Genomic DNA, 14,850 nt, shown 5'->3' with positions numbered 1-14,850 from the left:
AAATGTTTTATATGTTTTGTAGTTGGCTATAATAACCTTGCTGCAGGTCACATTGCAAAGACAGAAAATGACATACATGATGTTACATAAAGATAGGCAAAAATAGAAAGCCGACTCCTTCACTTAATGTACTTAATGTAAAAGAGTGGGTAGACAGTTGAATACGTTGCCCTCCATGACTCTATATACTAAACCTCCACAGACCTTCTTTACTTCTCTCATTAGCGATATCTTAAAAGACCTGGAGCACTGCAGGTATACTGTCCATCATATTGCACCATGCAAAGTGACTCCATGCTCATTTTCTGATGCCAAGCTTCTGAAGCTCTCTGGGCTGGCCTATATACATTTTTTGCTGAACTTCCAGCCATTCGTTGTGAATGTATGAGCCTTACATGAAAGTGTATGGCTTCTCAAATGAGTTAAAGAACATGCTGCCTCAGGAACTTAACTGTATCAGCTGCATACAGACAATGTGCATTGTAGTGGATTTAGAATCCCCACTGCATTTATGTGTGCAGCAACTGCATGTTTTACTCCAGGCTGTAACTCTGTAGACCACTGCAAATCTTCTCTGTCAGTCATGCTGCGTCTAAACTATCAGCATTTTGAAAATGTAAAAAACTCTCCATTATAATAATAATAATAAGTTCTTTTTTTCTTTGTGTCATTGCTTCATCAACCTGACTTTTCAACTTCAACTTTATAACTGACTTTGTACGTATCATGAAAGAAGATGTCCAGTTGTGTCTCTGCTATTTGAAAAAAGATAGCGATAGCATTCAGATCACACGGACAGTGTTGTGCCAATAAGTGATTTCAGGTATTTGCTGATAAAATGATTGCCTGTGTTTAAACTGGCCTATAATCTATAAAACATATGTCAAACATACCTCATGAATGATATTAAGTGCTACCTTCTAGACCCGCCCCTGCACAGGAAGTTTATACCTATTACACACTTTTAAATAAACACTTTTATTTTCACTAGCTCCGTGAAAATGGCTCCAAAAACATTTCATACTGAGTGACATGGGTTTTTTGGGGGTTTGTGGGGACTTCATCCACATAAGTAAATTTTGCAAGGACAGGATATAAGTGTGGAAAATGAAAAAGATTAAAGATCATCTCCTGCTAAATGTTAAATAACTAAAATAATCCTCTTGTTATTAAAAAAAACCCATCCCTTTTCCTGATAGTTGTCTGTCCCTGACAAACCCTGGATTATTTTCTTAATAAAAGATTTGATTTAATCTACTCTGATTCTTTAAATCTAAGACGTGCTCGGTTCAATCAATAAATTAAAAATTCCCTAAATCAGCTGCACTTATCTGCACTTTTTTCATACCAGTGTAACTTCACTGGATTTCTCCACAACTTCTTACAGACAATACATTTATTTTCCAGACGTCAAAAAGGTGAGAAAAGCTTTGTCACATGGATAAAAAAAAATGTTCCTGCTGCTGGTTTGGACAGTGTGTGTGTGTGTGTGTGTGTGTGTGTGTGTGTGTGTGTGTGTGTGTGTGTGTGTGTGTGTTTTGTGAGTGGGAGACTAAGTCTTTTTAAAAGAGATCATTTGGGTGGGGTGCAGAAGATTGTATTACACAATGTAACTCTGCCCTGAGGGGGTCTGACATGGTTTTGTCTGCTTTCCTTCTCTCTTCCCACTTCCTGATCTATTTTCTGCTCTTTTCCACGCAGTAAAAAGAGAGGCCATCCTCTCACATAATGTGTTCAGTGTGTCTAGATGACAATAGCTTCTTTGCTATAGCATGTGTATGCGGGCACCGCAGAGGTAATCGCTGAGGACAGTGAGAGGGAGTTCCCACAGTTTCGCCCTGAGCCACGTTGTGTCACGAGACAAGCTCCACCTGCATATTTGCACTCTTGCACTTTAAAAACCCTCATGAGACACAAACAGGAACATAACTACACGGCAAAGTGAAATGATCAGAAGGTAAACAGTGAAATCAAACAGCTGGAGGCTGACAAACTTGATATGTTATGTTTATTGGGTTTTTTTTTCTTTTTCAGCATGCCTGCAGTAGGGCGTCCTGAGGAGGATTAAATCCTGCTGTGGGACATGCGTACAGAAACATGAAGCCCAAACATCAACTTTATGCTGAGCATAAACGGCATTTAAATTCACATGAAACATATCCGACACGTCCTTCATTTCCTTTCCTTTTCGCCTTTCCTAAAAATCTACAGGTTCAAAAGAAGTACGGTGATTAGATTTCTTAGAGTAACCTGTTTGTTCAATAACGTTCTCCAATAACAGCGTAGACGGTGGAAAGAAGACAAGGAAAGTGTGATGGACTGCTAAAAATATGTCACAGAAGTGGTCATAAACCAGCTCTGACTTTACTCTTTGCACAGTAAGCTGAGAGCTTGTGATCTGAGCCCTCTTGAAGAATGCAAACTTGTAGTTAAATTACTGAGAAGTGGGACCGTCTTCTTTTCAGCTGAATCCAAATGCACAACAAGGCAACTTTGGCGTGGCGCAGCATGGAAAAATACCCTTGTCAGACACATAAAGGAGGGGGCTAATGAAGTGTGAGATGTCACAGTTTTTGTAAATTGAGGCCTCATAACAAGGTCCAGGCTATCAGACAAACTCACAGTGTAACATATAGGATATCATTCAAACATACTGCTATTATTTTCATTAGTAGTCTTATTGATTAGCAGTGCATTGATATTTGGCATTATGTAAACATCTTAAAGTTTCACTACTAACTTCTTCATGCACTAAAGCTTCCAATACAATCACTGTGTACTGTATCAAATGTATATAAACACATACAATGTACTGCATTAACAGATTATGTAATAAAACATCTCAACACAGCCATGCGTAATACTCATTCTCATCTCTTTCACATTCACACACTTTCACTCTTCACAGAAAAGCTTAAAGATTTAGCTCAATTGCTACTAAGTCATTCTTCTCTAGTTTGGCTAGCAAATATGTACCGTAATGATTACAATAGAACAGGTTAAAAAATCTCTATAAAGCTTTTAAAATACACAATGTGCAATATAAGATGAGAATGCTATCGTTGGCTAAGGCCACAGAGAATTTGGTATAAAATACATTAATTTCTGTTGCTAAAGATATAAATAACACATCTAAAAGGCTATTTAAAAAAAAATCTAACAAGTCTTTGACATATACCAAATTATCACATGTGACCCTAGAGCAGGGTCAAATCCAAATACTGCCCCCCTGGCTTGGTCATGAGAGCAGGTAGTGACATAAGAGGAGCCTCACTTGAGCTGCACTGACCAATCAGACTGCTGCTCAGGAGGGAAACAGACTCTGCAGGATTCTGCGGAGAGAAGAAGAACAAGGGTGAGGAAAGAGTTTTAGCCCCCAACAACAACAAAAAAAGAGCACCTGCACCAGACGTTACCCATCACCTTCTCAATCACATAAAGGCTAAAGCTGTTATTACCCATCTATTACACTACCACATTGCGACAGCACCATCTGACCGTGGACTAAGCCCTGCCCCCTTGGGTATTGTTGCAATTGTTCTGTAAAGTAATTTTACTTTTCTGCAGTTTCGCAGCAGACATTTTGGCGTGAAGCAGCAGGTAATCACAGATGTCTGAGAAAGGACGTTAATTAATCATTACAGTGAACCTGGTTCTGCCGAAGGTTCTTCCTGCAAAAAGGGAGTTTTTCCTTCTCACTGTTGCCAAGTGCTTGCCCTTAGGTGTGTTGTTGCAGTTTCCTTCTGTTATTGTAGGGTCTTTACTGTTTCATTTTTATTAGTTTCTGTGTTCTTTTTAGTGTTTCTAATTATCATTTGTCAGGTGGAAAATTCTAGAAGCTCAGAACAAGCGTCACAATAAAAACACATGACTCACAGTCAAGTGGATATCGCAGTCTCACTAAACATCTGTGTCATTACCTCCTCAGGATTAATGCATTCAAAAAATGTTTTAGCATAAAGTACAAAATACTATTTTAGTTAGTTTTAGGGGGAGTTTTGAGAGGGGGAGGGAGGTAAGTTTTTTTTTTTTTTTAGTTTAACTATATACATTTTCATACCTAGTTTTTTTTTAGTTTTATGTACCCATAATATCCTTGTATTGATGTATGAAACATTAAAAAATGTATCTTTAATACTGCAATGTAACACCTAAAAAAGAGGACTTATCACTGGTTATCTGGGTAAGAGAACAATTCAAACTTTAAAGCAGCTACTTTCACTGATTTTTATGTTGTTCTGTGATGAAAGTGTCACCACTGAGGAGTTTCTTGCGCCCGCTATTTGACTTTCACGCTGTCTCGACATGTAGAAAAAGGACCATGCCTGTACAGTCAGAGGGAAGAGGGTTCAGTGGACGGTCAGTCGGCTATGTGGTGCTCAGTGTTTTCATTAAAGACTTCACGAGCGGACAGAAAAAAGGTTAAACAGACGCCATGTCAAAACCCATGAAATACCTAAAAACCAAGAGATTTCCTCCAATTATTTAACCCAGTCAAAAGAAAATACCTGAAAATTCCCCATTTATGTGGAAAATGTTGTGCGGTGCCCTGTAAGCCCTGGTGACCAGTAAAACCACAGCTACAACACCTTTTCTAAATTAAATCCCCCTGACTGATCCCTCAGCCAATCCTTACCTGCCACCTGCCTCAGACACCTTAAATACACACCCATTCTTTGGGCTGCGTAAGCAATGTCCTGGTCGGGTCATGAGTGTGCACGGGCCCGTGGGCGTGCATGAAAGCATCCTCGGGAGCATACTGTGGCATGAGGAAGGGGGAGGAATGACAGAGATGGGGGCTGAGACACATGTAGCCATAGACACTAATCTAAAGGCCTTTAAAATAAAGAAAACAAAACCAGTCTGTCTCAATATATTGCTTAAAGTAGTCCTTATCATGTCATAATTTATCTTCAGATTCTTCGCACTCTTTCAGGTTTAAATAAGATCCGAGATTCTCCAGTTCAAGTTGAAGCAAGCAGCAATCCGTGTGTGACAGAAAAGGGAGAGGAGACAGGATAAACTAGTTTGATAGCCTCTGGGCAAACACAGTGGATGCCTGACAATGCACACCCATAATACGAGGAGATTTGAATACAACACTTTGGATCCTACAGTGAGGTATGAGAGCTCTGAAGGCACAGAAAATCTCCATTATAGGAACTACATTAATAAAATGTTAAGTGCACGGTGCATTTGAAGGACGCCACCTCTTACCTGGTAACCCTGCACTGCATTTATGAGCTCTTTGACTCCGTTGCTGTTGTAGGTCAGACCGGGCATACGCACCAGGCCTCCCGGCGAGGCAATGGAGGAGGGGGAGGGGAAGAAACCTAAGGTGTTAGGTGAGCCAGGTGGACTGGAAAAGAAAAAAAAAGAAAACAACAAGAAGGGAAAAAGGAGAGAGACTGTTATCCTAAGTACAAAACCAGCATAAACATGTATCTTCTCAGAAAACACAACGCATGCAGCAGGATTCAGGAAAAACAAGACTGGGAGTAACTCTGGGTGTTGTCTTTGAGTGAGCTGCTCTCTCAGTCTCTGATGGCTCACCAAAGAGAACCAGAGGTCAATGCTTGTTTACCAAGTACTTTGATAACACAGACTTCAGTTATTAACTACCCTTGCCCCAGCCTTTCTCCTTGGCAGTACATAATTCAACCAAGTACAAAATGCTCCACTTTTCCCACCAGTTTCAACCTCTTTTTTTTTTTATGGGAAAAAACCTTTATAGTTATTGCAAGTTTTAGGTGTTTTTAATCACTCACTAATATACACAACATGTTTCAGTGAATGTAAAACTATTTTGATTTTGATTGATGCTATGCAGGCGGTTCAAAGAAGAAGATGACTAAGAATGAAGAAGATCAAGCGTGGATAGCAGTTCCACATTTCTTATGCACACCCTGAACTTTTGCAGGGCTTTATGAGAGAAATATAAATATATGAATCACTCAAGTCCAACGCTCAGTCTTTAACCTGCCGGCCTTGCAGTACAAGGTGTGCATATCTTTATGAATAAAGCAAGTAAATAAGTGTCCAGCAGCTCTACACGGGCAGCTCCCTAAACCAAATGGACTATTTGCATTCACAGGGGTATGCCAGGACCTTATGTGCTACATGTGAGAAATGGCAGCTCTGCCTGGATCTGAGAGTTTGTGTGAGAGCAACTTCACCCATCAGTAAACAACCAACAAGTAAACACCACCCGGCAGCCTCGGCTTAGTGTCGGTTGGCTCGTAAATGTCTTTATAGAAATTCAGGAGTGGTTGATTTAATGTGAGAAAGGAAGATTACTTAATGGGAGAAACACAACAGTAAGCTCTCACAAAGCATCAAAGATATTTCAGGTAAATGTGTACATATTTACAGATTTTCAGCTGGAACAAGGTGAATTCCTTTTTGAGTTCACAAGATTTTCAGAAAGCTTGACCTCTGTCAAGGTCACTGAGATTTGAACTCATCTGAGATTTTTAGTAGATATTACTATGGTAACAATTTGAAGCTCCTACGTCGCCTTGTTCTCGAGTTATTGCATTCACAAACTTAGGTGTCCAGGCTGCCCGCCCGCCTGGCAGGATGCCGACAATACCCCCTCAGGCTTTGAAGGCTGAGAGGTAAAAACTGTGAGAATTCCTGCACACTGTTAAAATAATAACTTTCTGTGACCTTTATGCGAACTAATCAGACAAATCAAAACTTTTCAAACAGATAAAATCAAATAATAATTTCGGCAATGAAGAGAGTTTTCCCTTTGGACCGTCCTCTAACATACCTCTTACCTATACACCAATGCAAATATTTAATATTTAAACATATTTTTGAAAATATTATCACAAGCTGAGCCATTTAATCTCTGATTCAATAAATCCCTTCATCTGTAAATACCATTGTTTACCTGGGGTAGTAGGCTGCGTAGTTCATGTATAGCTGAGCTGAGGCGGGGTAGTAGGCATGTCCTGGTGGTAGGGGGCGAGGAGCCAGCACCACCTGCCCAATGGGAGGGTAGAGAGCAGCAGCAGCCTCTGGAGGCAGGACAGGTGGAGCAGGCGTGAAGGAATAGGATGGTGGCGATAAACCTGGCGAGGAGGAGAGGGAGAGGTAAAAGATTTTTAACCAGACAAACAGAGACACGCGTGAACAGAGACATGGTGGAGAAGTCTGCAAGGTCATTGTTTGTTTTTTGGAGAGGTGCTCATGCAAATCTACAAACAATGACCCTCCATAACATCACTCAGCACCTGACACACTTTTGTATGTATGCACGTGGCAAACAATGAAAGCGTCAGCGTATTGTACACTACGCCGGACCACCGATGGGCCTGTAACCTGTATGTTTCATTATTTCAGTATTTTATTATCACCTCTGTGTAATTTCGGAGCAGGTATGATGCTTTTAATTCACTCGACAGTTGTCAGTGTTTAGCAGCATCTACTGTGTTATACTTTCTCATATGCATTCATGCATAAAGCCTTCCAAGTATTAAATATTAGCAAAACGAGAGCCACAGTGCTGTCAGAGCACAGAGACACTGTCTAAATCCAGGGGACAGTGCCGCCTGAGCACTTTATCCTCCTTGCATGGTGATTCTGGCTGTTCCTGCAGTCTGTGTGTGCATTTTCAACATTTAATTTCATCTCATCATGGACCTTTTTAAAACCCGCATGCCTAGCCTTGAATCCCTGTGTTGTGTCCCTTTCACTCATGTGAACTATTTCATATTAAACGGTTCATAACCATTAGACGTGTTATAATCCTCTCTTTTTGAAAACTAAGAGTCCACATTTAAGTTGAAGGATTACACACACAGAGATCAACGCACCATCTACGCACCAGCGTTCAGATATGCCCACAGCTTTTACACAGCTCCTGATTGGACAACCACAGGAGATGCACACACCAGAGGTGTGCCAGGCCATTGAGGCCTAATCCCACAACCACCTCTACTCATCTGATAAGATTAGAGAGATGTAAGCCATTTTTGATGTTTTATGAAGATAGGAATCAAACTGTCTTGCTTACACTTTCCCAACCCTTTCAGATTTTTATGAAATACTTCAGCAGTGTAAGAGAGTGGAATTTATGAGATCGACAAACATGCCACTAAAAACAAACTACAGTATTTTCATCTAAATGTGTGAACACAGGCAACAACTGAAAAAAGGATGGTTACCCCATTAGGTTTATTAGGTCATGCAGATGGGTAATTTAATCACACTAAATTACAAAGAGGTGACACACTCACATACACCGACACAAACTCTCAGACACACAGTTATCGATCCTCCTGGTTAGACCAGATTTCCTCATCCTCCCACAGTTTGAGATTGGAGAAAAACCCAGCAACCCTGCCCAAGGCAGGAGCCCACCTACCCTGCAGTCCCGAAGCAACCCAGCTCCCAGCAGCACTTACGTCTTGACTTACATGGCGGCGGGCTGAGCCCTGTCCCACTCCTGCTCCGGGTGTGTGTGTGTGTATGCGTGTGCGAGAGCGAGCCTCCCATCAGCACGAGGCCCATCTCCTCTGCGCTGCAGGGAAACACCTCCACGTAGCGGCTGTTTGCCCCACGCTGGCTGGACATCACATGCTTGTGAAGCCGCTGCGAAGCCTGGAGCGCTCGCTCAGCTGATGTCATCTGGATGAAGCAGTCACCTGACGGACGACCCTGAAAGCGGAGACGAATCAGAGATTACTCCGCAACACCTGTAAATTTGTGCTAGAAAGCATGTGAGTCAATGGGTGTGTCAGTGTGGGCGCTGCATGTACCTGCTGGTTGAGGACCATGTGCACTCCATGCGGTCTGATATCCTGTGTAAACTCGCCCAGGAAGGTGAGGATGTCCTCTATGCTCGCCGTGTACGGCAGCCCTCTCAGCCGCAGGCAGTCTCTCACTCCACCAGGAGGGGGCAGAAGAGACACCGTGGGCAGCACAGGCATCAGAGGGGCAGGGGCCACGGAGATCAGAGGGGTTGATGAGTACCTGTTTAGCACCTAAGACACAGTTTCAAATTACATACCCTGCCTAAAGCAAAAACCTACTGAGTACGCAGTGAAGTTTTAGGAAACCCTTTCTCCTCTAGTACTGACAGGTAAAAGTCACTAACCAGAACTCAAAAGCAAACATCTCAAGCAGAACAAAGCCAAGTCCAAGCTGTGTTTAAATATGACGCAACGTCAGACAGGAGCTGGTGTGGTGCCAACAGGACACCAGCGTGTTTGCATTTCTGGAGAGGACCAATAAAGCTTGCGAGTGTCTCTCTCACACACACACCACAAAAGGCCTCTGCATAGATATGTAGGTGGACTGTCTGCTTATCAGTCCAGAAAGATAAGAAAATGAATGCGCGTGCACTCATGCCATGAGACGTGAAGAGCAGTGGAGCACACAAAGAGCGAAAGAAAGCTCAAAAGAGAAAGGAGCAGCTACAATAACCGTTTGTAGGGAAACATGCACACACAGTCCACCTTGTTTTACTGGTCCCCACCCATGAGCTTCTCTCCTATAATGCCTACAACTGCCTGAGAAGATAAGAAACACACCCTCGCGTTGTCACTCTTTGCTGCTGTGCCCAAATAAACAAACAGTTTTTCTCCTCTAAAACCTACAAGCGAGCACACCATCAAGCACATTTCACTCAACCGCACACCGTAAAACGAAGCAAAGAAACACCCCGGCGTACCTGCTGCACCTCTGCTGCCGTACTCTTAAAAAGCTCGATATATCTTTTCCCCAGGATTTCCTTGTGTTTCCTCAAGGCGCACTGAGCATGTTCTTCACAGGAGAATAAAACAAACGCGTCGCCAGTGGGACGTCCATCTGGGTAGCGAACAAACAGGATGCCGTCCTTTCCCCCGCTGACGGGACACGTCTCTTTAAGTTCATCCTCTGGTGAGAAGAAGGCGAGCACCTGCTCGTGCGTGGCGGTGAAAGGGAGGCCTCGCATCCTCACTATGATCTGGTCCTCGCGGGACAGGAACATTGCTACCTCATGAGACGTACCTGACACAGAGAGAATGACACGGGCAAGCCATTCAACTAGTGTTAGTTGGCCTCCTTCTTCTTCTGCAATTGATAAGAGTGATGCTAAATCTGACTTTTCAAGCCTCTGTGATTTTGAGTAATAGTCCAAATCTCTCATCTGTACGACGATAAACTTTATCTTTACGTAACGAGGTCACTTCTGGTTTCTGGGAGGCGTTCATCATGTGACTAAAATTATTAATATTCAGGTCAAATGACTCAGTGATGAGCTGTGCCTTGTTGACAAACTTATTGCCCTTCATAAAAGGCTGTGTTGCCATTAAATGGTATCACTGAGTCATAACTAACAGCTTTTTGTGCTAATAATAATTTTCCTTTTAAGATTACAAGTGGCATGAAGAACAAAATCCCAATCGACCTGGAGACATTTACAAAGGTCCTGAAACATTTTCAACTCCTAAAAATCAATATTACTAAATACATGAATTCAAGCTCTTATAAGAAGTTGCTGAAGTATTAATAAAATAGCACCATAAAAGATCTCAAAGACTTCAAAAGTCCTCTTTTTCAACTCAGTTTCACTATATACACACATAAACCAGGCGGCTGCACTTAAGCTAACAGACATATGAACTTCCCACCTCCTGCTATCTTCAGGAAGTCTTCTCCTGTTGCTTTATAAACCTGCCGATAGAGGGGAACAATGTTTAGTGATGGGACAATAATTTGGTGATGTGACTGATTCTACTGTGTCCAGACGCCTTACCTCTATATATCTATTCCCCATGTGGTGTTTGTGTCTCTGCAACGCCAGCTCTCTGTGTTCCTCGCTCACAAAGCGAACCAGAGCTTCTCCATTCCTCCTCCCTTGAGCATTCAGGCACAACGCAACCCCTCCTCTAAAGAGCACAGCATATGAAGGGGGTTATAAAGCCTCTCTGACAACCTCTGTCAGCAGCACCTTTCCACAACAGTGTAAAATTGTGCGCCTTTAAAGATGTCAGCAACGTACTTGGCGATGTTGAGGCCTCTGAAGAATCGAGCGATATCCTGGTCAGAAGACTGCCACGGCAATCCTCTGGCTCGGATCACCGTGTTGTCGCACACTTTCTCCATTTTACTGCTGCGCACACACACACACACACACACACACACACACACACACACACACACACACACACACACACACACACACACACACACAGATATTATTACAGGGGATTATCAGGGAACAAAAACAACGTGTATCTTTAATAAATGTTACTCACCAAGTGCCGCTCTCGAACTTCTCACTAACTCTCTCGGGGTTCAAAAACGTGTGGCCTGCAACAGCAAAGGGACAGAGTCACCATGATAACACACAAAGTAATCAAGCTGAGACAGTTTTTAAAAGGCAAAGCAAATGGTTAAAGTCTAAATCAGGTAATACCTTACATTTCTTTCCTTCTTAATTACCGGTTTGTTAAGTGGCACCCTCAAAAGTGGTACTATAAATCTTGGATTATCCATTTTTGGGGGAAAAATGAACAAAGAAAATTTCAGTTATCCTCAAAAGAGGTCCTAATTAATTTTCTAGTTTAGTTCACAGCAGGGTCTTACTTAAAGTAACACAGTTTTGGAACTCATTAGTAGTAAATCGATTTACTGATGTGTGCGCTAACATTACTCGGCAATGTACGCGGTACTTACAAAACGGCTCGGATAGCAGTGCCAGGACAACGCTGGACATAAGCTGAAGTTGCTGTGTGGCTGCTTCTGCAGGCAAAGGGACCGATGGATCCGGTGTGGCAGAGGGGTCCCACATGGTGGGCACATCAACAGGTATACTAAGAGCTGAGAAGGAGGTGGTTAAGGAGCACAAGCAAGGGAGCGACAGTGTTATTAATCATGAATACGTCGTGGTCCAGCAGTCCATTTTCAATTTAGTTGGAGTTGTATGCTTTGGGTGGAGCCCACTCTCTCAGCCTTCTTCTACACCTGCTCTGAATCAACCTGGAGTATTAAAACGCAGGATATCCGCAAGACAGCTACACCGATCATGGCCGTAACCAGGCCCTCTTTGGTAACTTTAAGTTCCATTAAACCTCGCGTCTCCGTCTGCCCTCTAACCTCTTGCCCCAAACGTCCAGTCAAACTCACCTGGCTGCCCATGCTCCACCACTGCCAGCCTTACCTCTCTCTAGATTCCTGCCTGCCTTCCTGTAACCCTCCTCCAAGATTCACATGTGCAATCAGGTAAGCCTTTTTACCCGGATCACACAAACCAGGAGGTTCATCTGCATTTAGAGTGGCCAGCACTAAATCCCTCGGTCCTCTTCAAAAGAAGATCCGGTTGTGTAGCAGTCATTCGCCTGCTCCCAAATAATTTCTGTTTCTGGTTTAATACATTTTTTAAAACTAGGTCTGATCTGTTTTTTCCCAAATCATGACAGAACAGACAGGTGTGTGAAAAAATGAAAAAAGTGAAAACAGAACAGCAATACACTCACGTGTTTTTCTTCCTGTACCTGTGTGTCCGTGTGTGTGTGTGTGTGTGTGTGTGTATGGGGTTGGTCCTGTTGGGTAAACACACACTCTTTCACTAAGGGCTTAGTAAGGTGCTGCCACTCTTTCCTTATTTGCATTTCAAAACCTTTATCCCTACAGCCAACAGCTTAATGTGCGTGTGTTGTGGATTTTTGAGGGTAATGCAACGCACAGTATGAGAAAGAACCAATCAATTGGATCAAATCAATCGAGCAAAAAAAACAAATGTCTCGAAATCCATGACTTAGACGGCATAAACGGGCAACAGGACATGAAATGTTAATATAAACAGATGACGTGTTAAAAGGATACACTCGGCCATGATGTGGACATTCAGAGCTTTGAGGTCAGGAGCGGGGAAGTGCTTCTTGAACTCCTTCCGAAGGTCAAAGAAAGAGTGGAAACAGTCTGGGACCAGGATGTTCTGGAGAGGAATAAAGTGTGAGTGAAAGGCCCATCAGCAGCTGCTGTTTTTATTGCTGTGAAACTCATGTTTGCACAGGCCACAAGAGCATGCACTGCCTACTTCTTGTATCATTAACACACGGTTTGAAGACACTCAGGAGAAATTTCATGAGCATCATTGTGTGCCTGTCTTTTATGTGCACGAGTCTGCGGTATGCGCATGGGCGTGTGTCACCGCAGTGGCTTCTCCTGTAGATCAACTTTCAGTGTTAACATTAAAGTTCAGCGAGCAGTGCGGTGCTGACACAACACATCCCTCTGAGAGCGTCGAAGGCTCCCGCAGCAGTGAGTGAGTGAAACATCCGCCCTGGCTGCTAGGCGTGTTCCCCCGCCCCGGCTCGCTCACCTTGCTTGCGGCCTCGGGGTGAATCACTTGGCGGATGTGAAGCTGCCCGTCTGTACACAAACACACCGACGTGCCTGCGCCCGCGCTGTTCACCTCATTTGTCAGTTGCAGATGAAACTGTAAAAACATTTAGAGGTATGGACTTTAACACAGCTGCTTTAACCAGTGCTGTAACGGTAATTAATAATCAATAAATGGCCTATTAATGGCTTTCTGGCTACTTTGAAGACATTACCATGTTTAAAGCTTTATCAACGCTCGGTGCTTTGTACACACAGTCTGCTCCAGATCCATTCTCCTGTTCCACGCTCTCCTCCACCACATCCTCCTCCTCTTTTTCTTCTGTCAAGTCTGAGAGGTCAGGCTTTATGAGGAGCTCATTCACCTTGCCCAACTGGTTCAGAGAGGAAAAAAAGAAGACAGCCTTGAAACAGCAAGCCTAGCTAGAAACTCAGAGGCTTTGGAACAATATAATAAAACCAGCGTGAAATATGTGTGTTTGCTACATAGATATTATCACAGTGGAAAGCAGCAAAGGAGCAATTTAAACGTCTTACACATAAGGCAGAAGGTTTTTTGTAATTAAAGCGAACAATGATTTCTGAACAGGTGCGTGTAAGGAGGAATCCCACAAAAATCCCCCTGGCACACTTTTTTTTTCTATTAATATTGGTCTGACATTATGTATCGCTGTTTGCAGTCCACCTGTCCACTCCTTTGAACACCACATTTCCTGCTTTGGAGTCACGATGATTAGCAAATAAGAACAAGCAGCCTACAAGTGAGTTTTTACCTTTTTGTTCTTTACATCCACGAGCTGCCAAACCAACTGCACGAGCTCCTTCTCGTCAGACCCCAGGAGATCTCCGCTCGCGCCAGATGTGGCGGTGAAAAACACCACCAGGTAGTCTACCTGCGCCGTCATCTGAATCTAAAAAAGAACCGCAAACACACAGAAAACTAATCTAATACTAAACGAGACTAAAAGGGACTGAAGATCAGCGGGATGTGAGACGCGAGCGGGACGCGGGAGGTAGAAACACCTTTACTCTGACACCTGAGCGCAAAGGTGAGCCCGTAAATCCAAAGTTTTGTCGCCTGTGAGATTTTACGTGAAGCCTCCCGCAGTCACCATCGCGAAGCAATGGCTGAACGCTCACCGCTTTTGTAGTGAAGCTACCTGTGCGACCACGTGACCCCTTTACCTGGCCCCTCCCTCTTTCAGGTGGTTCAAAGTTTAGTACGTGGCAGCTCACGCAGGACAGAAAAGGTAATAAATGGTTATTAGTATATAACAACAACGAGAAAAAAATAAATAATAATAACAAATTTGAAGTATAGTCACTTTAGTTACTATGTAGTCAATTATTAAAAATAATTTCATAAATAGTAAATGTCTCCATAACAATTCAATAATTCGAATTGTAGTCTTTTTTTAAAAAAAGAAAGAAATATTTTGTCTTTTAAGGGAATTGACAACAACAACAACAACAACAATAATAATAATAATAATAAGAAGAAGAAGAAGA

General features: G+C 42.8%; 1 protein-coding gene across 1 annotated transcript; it reads right to left on the bottom strand.

Moving 5' to 3' along the window:
* Positions 1–3,197: 3,197 nt before the first annotated feature.
* On the bottom strand, positions 3,198–14,246 carry esrp1 (epithelial splicing regulatory protein 1). Its single transcript, XM_063487120.1, has 16 exons — positions 14,115–14,246; positions 13,557–13,715; positions 13,322–13,438; positions 12,823–12,934; positions 11,674–11,817; positions 11,253–11,307; positions 10,997–11,107; positions 10,751–10,883; positions 10,626–10,668; positions 9,683–10,002; positions 8,769–8,993; positions 8,415–8,667; positions 6,899–7,079; positions 5,218–5,359; positions 4,670–4,759; positions 3,198–3,332 (listed from the first exon to the last, which is right to left on the bottom strand). The coding sequence occupies exons 1-16, from the start codon at positions 14,244–14,246 to the stop codon at positions 3,198–3,200; spliced, it is 2,352 nt and encodes a 783-aa protein (XP_063343190.1).
* Positions 14,247–14,850: the final 604 nt, after the last annotated feature.

The sequence above is a fragment of the Pelmatolapia mariae genome, linkage group LG10_11 (assembly GCF_036321145.2).
Source record: "Pelmatolapia mariae isolate MD_Pm_ZW linkage group LG10_11, Pm_UMD_F_2, whole genome shotgun sequence".
Lineage (NCBI taxonomy): Eukaryota > Metazoa > Chordata > Actinopteri > Cichliformes > Cichlidae > Pelmatolapia > Pelmatolapia mariae.
Note: the sequence above shows the minus strand (reverse complement) of the source record. Positions and strands in the feature narration are given on the sequence as shown.